The sequence below is a fragment of the Phalaenopsis equestris genome, unplaced genomic scaffold (assembly GCF_001263595.1).
Source record: "Phalaenopsis equestris unplaced genomic scaffold, ASM126359v1 Scaffold000595, whole genome shotgun sequence".
Lineage (NCBI taxonomy): Eukaryota > Viridiplantae > Streptophyta > Magnoliopsida > Asparagales > Orchidaceae > Phalaenopsis > Phalaenopsis equestris.
In genome coordinates this window covers 327,633-337,327 of record NW_018165035.1, presented here as the reverse complement: position 1 = coordinate 337,327, position 9,695 = coordinate 327,633, and the positions used below count along the sequence as shown (strand labels likewise).

General features: G+C 35.6%; 1 protein-coding gene across 1 annotated transcript; it reads right to left on the bottom strand.

Moving 5' to 3' along the window:
• Positions 1 to 4,763: 4,763 nt before the first annotated feature.
• LOC110029569 (xyloglucan endotransglucosylase/hydrolase protein 2-like) lies at positions 4,764 to 8,445 on the bottom strand. The gene is made up of 4 exons (XM_020731919.1): positions 8,252 to 8,445; positions 6,353 to 6,453; positions 5,714 to 5,907; positions 4,764 to 5,314 (listed from the first exon to the last, which is right to left on the bottom strand). The coding sequence occupies exons 1-4, from the start codon at positions 8,436 to 8,438 to the stop codon at positions 4,930 to 4,932; spliced, it is 867 nt and encodes a 288-aa protein (XP_020587578.1). The 5' UTR covers positions 8,439 to 8,445; the 3' UTR covers positions 4,764 to 4,929.
• Positions 8,446 to 9,695: the final 1,250 nt, after the last annotated feature.

The window sequence follows — 9,695 nt, the reverse complement described above, 5'->3', positions numbered from 1 at the left end:
TCGACAAGACGAATCCAACGAGCACTAGATTGCTCAATTCCGACATTATTAAGACACTCAAATCTCCATCAAACGCCATCCGATCGAGGGAAGCTCTCCGAACTCTCTGATCAAAATGGTTCATATTCCTGCATTAATTGCACCCAGACCACTATAAATAAAGCCCCAACCCTCACATGAGGGGGGGGGGGGGCGGGGGACTGGAGGCTTTGAGAAGGAGCTAAAGTCCAGCACCACCGCCGACTACTGTCGACCGTCGTTCGCCGATCGTCATCCACCAATTGTTGTCGACCACCGTCGATTGTCGTCAACTACCGCCGACCAGGCGCCGTCAGTCAACGTCGTAACTTGAAAAATCTAGTAACCCTCTCAAGTCTGCAGAACAAGAGCTCATCACTACGATCCATGTGTCAACTACGGCCAACGTGGTCATCAGCTCTTGCAGCTCCTGACTCCGATCCCAACGGTCTATAAATGTCACCACTACTCACTGACCTTGACTTTATATATGCTTAAAAATATAAGTATTTAATACTGCTGCTAAAAGATTTAATTGTTCAGCAAATGTACCCAAATTCAATAACAGTTATAGATTCGATAAATATGGACGTAACAAATATTCAATAATTGTAAAGTCGCACTTACCAACGCGTACACGTATCGCTCAAGTAATATAGGGCTCTAATGGAGTCCTAGATATCGATCCCACGGGGAGTAAGATTAGAACTACGAACTAAGATTTTAGAAAAGTAATACTTTAATCACAATAAAGAAGTTCAATTTGTTTATCTGTTACTAATAGGCAATTAAAATAAATATGTAGTTTTAATAACTATTAAATGACTAATTATACTAATGAAGGTTCGAATGTGATATTCAATATATAAGAAAACATTTTTCTCCTTGTCAAGAAATTATAGTGAATGGAGAAAATGAATTAGTTCAAATTATATTGTGTCAAATAGGAGCATGTCTATTCTTTATCCTTTGGTCCAGACATAAATAACATTGATTAATCCTACGCTTGTTTACTGAATCCGCGGCTAGGCTGAGAGGATACCGGCTCTCACTTCGGAGCTCCCACGTTCCCCTCGTCTGAGGGCTAACATCTACACTTCAGCACCCAAACGATAGGACCAAATTGGGGATTTTAGTCTGTCACTCTAAAATCTCTAATTCTACGCCCAATAATATTATTTCCCTATTTATTTGCACCAAATTCCAAGGGCTTTGATCTTCCTGAATCTTAGATGTAATCTTCACTTTAGTTGTAAAACTCAACATATTTTAACAAATCAATTGACCGGATTGAAAGTAAATTAATATCGAAGTGAAAAGATCATCACAATTTCTTAAACATTTTCATGGCTTCATCAATTCAAATCACCATTTCACAAATCTCATGACAAGGAGAAAGACAGAGAAAACTACTCAGATCTCATGGAGAAAACACAATAAAACTCGGAATTCATATATAAAATCAAAGTCATACAAACTACAACAATAAATAAACTTATCTTTAATTTCTCCCCAAGAAAACTCCTCGAAGTTTCGCTGAATCTCTTCCTTTCTTTACAGCACACAAAAATCCTCTTCAAAGCAACAAGGAGGAAGAAATCTCTCACCTTCACTCCACTCTTATTATATCTCGAAGAACTCATGACAATTTAGACTCTCTACACTTTTCCACACTTCAATTTGGAGCCTCCCCTCATCTTGGACCTTTCTAACATCCATGACCTCTCTAATTTTTGGCCAAAATCTTCTTTTAAAGTTGTTGATGAGTTTTCCCAAGAGTTGTCAGAAGAGTTTTTCCAAAAGTTGCCTAAGCATCCCTTAAAAAATCATCCGCATTCAATGCACCTGTTGGGATAACCGCCGATCTCGCCGTCGACGGGCCTTCTAAAATATTTGATCTGGACTCTCAGGAAATTCTCATTGTCGGTGCCGTTGGGCTCGCCGTCGACGCCCTAGTTCAAATCTTCATATTGTGGTCCTTTTCGCTCCAAATTAGCTTCTTTTTGCATTTTTTGCTTCAATGACAATAATTCATCATACCTGCAACAAAACAAAGTGCAATATTATCAAAAATAATATAAAATAAGTATGAAAATCTCAACATATTTTCCTCTGGTCACTCACCTTTCTAGACCATATGCCAACAATGACCTACACGGTCATCAGCTCATACAGTTCCCGACTCCGGCCCAAGCGGGCCCCAGCAGCCTATGGACGTTATCAATATTCGCCCCAACGACCTACCTGGCCATCAGCTCATGCAGCTCTCAACTCCGACCCCCGCGACCTACGGACATCATTATAACTCATCAACTACAATCTACGTGATTCGCAGTTCTCGCAACTACTTACTATGACTTCTCTGACCAATTTACGCTTCTGGAGCAACCATCTACAACACTCATGACGGACTACTACCTCCTTAGCTATCAATAATGACCCTTGCAACATGTTATCACCAAGAACTGCAGTCTGGTTATAGTTATGCAACTTTGTAATTTCATCTTCTCTAATTAGGGGAAGAATGAACCTGCGTACTAATCATTCATAGTGAATTATTTCAACTAAACCAGACCCTATGATTTTTCCCCTTTCAAGGGTTTTCCACGTAAAAAATTGAGATGTCTCCTCCTGATTACTTCTCTTTTTTTATCTGTGTGTGTTGAAATCTCGTGCAACGCTAAGACGTAATCCCTTACTCTACCGTCGCAAATTTTCTAGCACACATCACTAAGGTTATTATGAATTGCATCATCCCTCGTGTTCATTAAAATCTTCAAGAGTGCATCATATGACTACAGGAATTAAACATGTTTGCATCGGCTAGATCAGATGGAAATCCAATGTTATTTAAGGGTTATAGTTGTATTTGTGTCCGATTTACGTCTGATTTTTTTCGTTGTTAATTTGGGGATCAATAATTTTATTTTCTTCCTACTTAGGTCGAAATTTTCTGACACAAATATTTAGTGTCGGTTGTTTAGGGTTTATGCTTCGGATTTTCACAAATCATCCCAAATAAGAATAACAAAGTTAATCCAAATTCCCCAACAAATGTTTAACACGATACTTACAAATAAAAGAAAACATAATAAAAAATTAGTCATCATCTCCATCCTCCTTCTGTTGCACGAATATCATCTGCTGCTTGCTCGACAATCTGCAGAGGTCTCGACCATGTGTGTTGTAGAGTTCTCTACTTTATATTGGCCTTCTAGCATCTCTTCGCGCAACTCGTGGATTTCCTCACTCATTGAGACCACCTGCCTGGTAAGAGCCCCCTGATCTGGATATTAGCAGCTCGAGGAACTAAGAACAGGCCCACGAAAGAGCTAGGGCTTCAAAAGTAATGCCCTTCACTCCAAGGGTTTATATGCTCTCCTTCTTTCTCTCTGCCGTCTAGGCCTAAAGCTCGTAGTCTGAGTAAAGCTCATACTCAGACTACGTAGTGGTAGACTGACTGCCACTATTATTTGGTGAAAGTCTGGACCTGAGCCGCCAACTTCAACTCCCAAAGCTACTCAAACTCCTACATAATGAAAATCAACATTTAATTGACACTTTCAACATTTAGAGGCAAAATAAACTTTTAATATAAGGTTTTTAACTCACAACAACCTATTGGAAATACTTTGTGACCCACTACACAGTCCTCGGGTGCAACTCCACAATGGATGGAGTATGGCTTAACTTTCTGGCCTGTGTAGCGTATAAAAAAGGTTAGCACTAAAAAATTACTCCAAAAATTGAATTAATGTTTAAATATCACAAAAAATCTTATCAGCCTCATGTAGTGCTCCGTATGGGAGACCGCTTCACCAATATGAAGCACAGATCCCATGGCCCCCACCATTGCCTGGTTCTTCTGCCTCTTCCTCTCATAATCAGGAAAGACCCAAGTTGCGGTCAACTAACCCTAGTGCCCCTCACCAATCGAAGCAGACCACTCGCCCCTCTGGGGGCTATCGTGAACAAGTCAGCAAGGCGATGCCTGCCCCGAATATCGAAGATTCAACAGATTTAATGGTGATTCTCTGGGAGCCAGACGAAGGAACTCTGTGACATAAAAAATAATCCATGTGTTAGTGTAAAAAATAAATCAAATTTACAAATTTGATTCAAATAACATGATCGTACCTCAAACTCCTGAACTATCGAATCCTAATTCATGCCTACCCCAAAACCAACTCTAATCTCATTCAATCCTGCTTTTATACAAAGCTAACACTCAATGCTTATGCAGATAAATAACAAGATTGTAATACATACCACTCAATACTTATGTATTATATACACATAGCTAACACTTAATCTTGTGTATATACATTCCAAACACCTAAACTTTGTTACATACATGGCACCGAAATAATATGCATATACATTCCTAACACCTAAAAATCAAATTACATACATACCAAAATTTAAAAAGGGGAAAAAATGGAGCGAAGTTACCTTTTATGATCCTCTCATAAGTAGTGACTGCTAGGGCGCAACGGGGTTTCCATGGCGGGTGGGAGGTTCGGCTACTGGCAATAGGGAGGTGCGACCTTGCTTGGCATATGTGGAAATAAAACCTTGCTTGGCATGTTAGCCTAGGGAAGAAGTATAAAAGACAGTGAAAGGTTATTAGGAGGGCTAGCTCCAATGGGTGACAACCTTTTGTTCTAAATATTAAACTAAATTATGGACCAAGATTTTACATAACAAATAAATAAATGAAACCCAAACAATATATTTTATTCATGGAGATTTATAATTAGCATTACAACCCCAGACAATAATTGTTTTCTCCAAGCCAAGACAGTGACCTACTTACAACAACAATAAGATAATATAAAATATGATCTTTTATATATATATATTTCATTTTCTTCAATAAAAAAGTACACTTTTTAACACTTCAAAAGATCTTCATTGTGGGCACTCTGGAGGAGGTGATGGAAACCTTTTGACATCATTACAATAATCATAGATCACATATTCCTTCTTCACCTTCTGATATGCAGACCTTTCAGAAGAGCTCAGCTGCTGATATGTTGCTGAATTCCACCATAATGAGGAAGATGAACAGCGAGGATCATTAGAACTAGTTGAGACACATCCATCCACATCAAAACCTTGAAAATATGCATTAAATGGAGCAGAAGACCAATCTACTTTGGCCTTTCCTCCATCTGTTGCCCAACTATCTCCATTCCACACGCTTGCTATTATTTGCATGGGTTGAGATGGATAATCCACTCCTTTTGTCTGTTTGTTGGCAAATACTCTAATTGGAGTCTCATCCACATAAAACCTAATAATTTACAACACAAACAATCAGTCAAACATGATGAATTGTTTTACATACATACCCCTCAATTCATACGTATTTACATATGCATGAAAAACATGACGTTTATTGTTTAAGAATGGGGTGGTATGTAAGTGATATAATATGAATTGATAAGCTTACACTATCTGATGAGTGTTCCATAAGATTTTGTAGTCATGGAAGTCAGCAGCCATACGTATTTACATGAGCATGAAAAACATGACTTTTATTGTTTTTCAAGTTAAAACAATGATGTTTTTGATGTGATATGAAAAATTTCGGTCATATAAATATAAAAAAAATATATTTTAGGAATAAGATATGTAAATATATAAGAATAGGGTGGTATTTAAGTGATACAATATGAATTGATAAGCTTACACTATCTGATGACTGTTCCATAAGATTTTGTAGTCATGGAAGTCAGCAGTTGGATTAAACCGTAATTTGACCCTTTGTTCTCTATTGCCTTTCCCATTTGCAAAGACATTTGTCTGGAGAATGATGGGCTGCCCTTCAAGGTTTCCAAGGAACTCGAAATCCAGCTCAGCATGTTTGTCTGAACCGGAGGCCAACTAAATAAAATTAAAATATAAAGTTTAGGAGTTTGATTAATACTTAAAAATTAAGATTAATTTAATTTGTTTTCAAGCTAACTTGCATAGAGAAACCATGACACGCGGCAGACTGCCGCAAGTCTGGACGCACTATGGCCCATCTAGATCATCTGAATAGTCGTCCGAACATAATGTTTGCTCGTGCTCATAATGACTTGTTCATGAGAAGGAATAGTAATTGTTGGTTGATGTTATATATTGATGTGTCTTGTGGATTATGAAGATTATATATATATATATATATAGACATACCCACATGCATGATTACCTCACTTGTTTTTATTATATCGTTTGGGAGAAAAGCTGACGTTTGATGTTACTTGTTTGGTCAGCAATAATTTCATTAGAAGAGAATTTATTGGGTTATTGTAATATCGAAATGAAGTATTTGATGAGATCTTACATAGAAAGCAGTCACAACTCCAGATGAGTTCTTTGCCGGTAGCTTTATCCTCATATGGAAGTACCCTGATCCGTATTTAAGCTTTGATCCAAATCCAGAACCTAATTGATACAAAAACACGAGTTAAAGCTACTTATCAGTTGTAAGTTCTCTCTGATATGGGGTTCGATCCCCCCCCAAGTGGAGGGTGTGATACTCGAATTGTTAGGCACACCTGGGATGGTCGGGGCTCGTATAATAGCCTCAGACCATTCCTTTAAATGTATATATATAATTAAGGAAATGGCGAAAAAGCCTATTATACATGGCAAGTGCGCCCCATAAATTTTAACCCTGACTAATCCCAGTGTATTGTGATTGGTCAACTTGACATATAACACCCTACCATTAGACTTTGGACGCAAACTGCATCTCCAGCCATTGAGGGATTTTATGTGAGTTAGTATATGTTTTTAACACATTTAAATTAATTTGTGATTAATAAACTTTGAACAAAAAACTAAAATGTTTAGTAACCGTGAAAAAAGACGTGTAGCCACATTCTTCAAAAGATAATATGCGATATTTAGCTGCATAATTAATATTTAGCTAACTTAAAAAGGCTAACAGAAACGTTTTTTTTTTTAAATTAAATAGTAAGCTGGCCAATATTTTCTTGGCCGAAATATCTGTTTAATCAAAAATATTTATTAGCTTAAGTTTATATGATAAAAGCATGCAAACTTAAGCACATAAATGATTAGTTTTGGCTAAGAAAGTTTTAGAGTTTGTTTGGGACAACTTGTGCGTTTAAGGATAGGTAGCTTATCCTGAAACGCGGCCCGTTGGTCGACCCGCGACCTGCGCTAAGTGTAAAAAGCCCAAACGCGACAGACAACATTTTCAAAAACGCGCAAACCAAACGTTTAAGCGTCGTTTTCAAAAACGCTGCCGCATTTATAAGCTACCCCAAACGGGCACTTAATTAAGAAATTCTTGGATAAATTATCAAGTGATTTTGTATGTGTTAGGGGGTACTTATATATACTAATTACCATGAATGCATGATAATGACGTATAGTACGTATTAATCCCAAATGTCATTTAACTGTTCAAGAGATGGAAAGAGAAATTAAGATAATGATGATAATTATGTTTGTTGATTACAGGTTTGTATGGGTGTCAAAATAATAATAATAAAAACGTTTTCTTATTGACCATGCAAGCATGATAAAGCTTATACCGATACATACATACATACATACATACATACATACATACATACATACATACATACATACATACATACATACATACATACATACATACATACATACATACATACATACATACATACATACATATATATATATATATATATATATATATATAGGATTATATTTCATTTTAATGTATTTATATTTCTTTATATTTTTTAAGGATTTTAAAAGAAACCTTTATTACATTATATGGAGGTGATGGTTGAATTGTTAGGCAGATTAGAGATGGTTTGAAGCTCGTATAATAGCCTCTGACCATATATATATATATATATATATATATATATGTATGTATGACACGAAAATGAAAACGAAAACTTTATCACATATCAATTAATGCATCTACAACTCAAGAAAATTTAATTAAACTCTAAAGACAATAATTGTTAGTAATCCAACAATAACAGCTGGAGGTAAATAAAAATTCCAAAAAACAACATTGATAAATAAAATTTTAATTATTTAAAAATTTGCTTAAGTTATTGTAATTTGATAGAAATTTCTATAAAATAAAGTGCTCAGTTTGAATCGCACAAGAATAATTTCTCTGTAAATATAAAATTAAATTAACATATTAAACTCTCCAATATATATATATATATATATATATATATATTAAAAAATTGTTAAATTAGAATACCTGTAGTTTGGTCCATGGAAAGCAAAACCTCAGATTCGCCATTCAAAACCTTTATGCGATCACCACCCCATGATTCTGCGTAATTTTCATGAAAACCCTTGGCTCCCTCAGTCGTCGCCCAGCCCATGCAAGCAACTAAGAGAAGAAGAAGAAGAGGAGCAGAAGCCATTATCTCTGCTGTAATCATGAAACAACACTGGAGGCCAATTTATGGATTCTTGCATGAAACTGACCCAGTATTTATACATGTGTAAGGCAGGCCAAACTTTATGTAATAACGTCATTTTCATCATATAGCTAAGAATTAATGAATATAAAATACGTCTCCTCTACGCCACAACTTGCACTGTTTTCTCCCAACGTAATTTGTGTTAGGCGTCATGTGTCAAGTGGGCCCCATCGTGATATACTGACATTGACCAGTGTTAAAAATAGTGGAACTCAATTGACATGTGACAACTCACCATTAGACTCTAAATACATTCAAAGTCTCGATGTAACATTTTTCCTACTTTTTTTGGTTTTATTTATGCAGTGGTAATTATGCGTGTTTAATTAATTTATTAGCTCATAAACTTAATTAGTTTTTATGTTTTAAGCACATGTTTAAATTTATTGTTTTTTAATAATAATAATTATTATTATTATTTTGACTTATTATAGAACAATAAGACAAAATATATCGATCAGACAATGTAATAAGTGGCGCCTATATACAAGACATGGGTGCTCATTTGGCTGAATATTTTGCAACAAAAAAGTTAGTAGAGTATTAGACATTATTATTCTTAGGAGTTGGATCAGGGGTGTAATTAAATGAGCCGATGTTGATCGGCAAGCCTAGTGTTTGTTCGTATTCGGCTCAATCGAAAATTTTTATTCAAAATATGTTGGTGTTTGAAATGACTCGTGAATGTACAACATGTAAGTTTTCGACTCAATTTGAATTCGTTAGTTTGTTTCAACTTGTGTTTTGATTAAAATTAACTCTGAATATTGTATAAAATATCAATATAAAATTTTATAATAATATTATTTAATTATTTATACTCAAAAGAGGATAAATATGATCGAACAAAAGTTTATTTATGTATAAATCGAGCTTAAGAAAAATATTATTCATATTCGACTCTCTTATTTAAATTATGAATCTAACATGAGTTATTTAATGAGTCAAATAGAAATTGTTCGCAATAAATGAGTTTTCCTTACAACCATAAACGAGATTAAATTGTGCGTGTTCCGTGGCGTGTTGGTAGAGTAGTCTTTCTGAAGGATGTTAATCCCCACAGGTCACGGGTTTGATTCCACTCGTGTGTAGCGTTTGGTATGCGAATATTTAGCACACCTAGGGATGACTGAGACTTGTCTAATAGCCTCCAGCCATTCCTTTAAAAAAGGAAAAAAATAAACGAGATCACATTTTATTATATTTAATATAAAA

Coding starts and splice junctions, on each gene's coding strand:
- LOC110029569 (XM_020731919.1), bottom strand. CDS start 8,438: ATGATTACAGCAGAGATAATGGCTTCTGCTCCTCTTCTTCTTCTTCTC. Junction 5,908..6,352: donor GAGTTGTGACTGCTTTCTAT/GTAAGATCTCAT, acceptor AATTTTATTTAG/TTGGCCTCCGGTTCAGACAA. Junction 5,315..5,713: donor TGGAACAGTCATCAGATAGT/GTAAGCTTATCA, acceptor GTAAATTATTAG/GTTTTATGTGGATGAGACTC.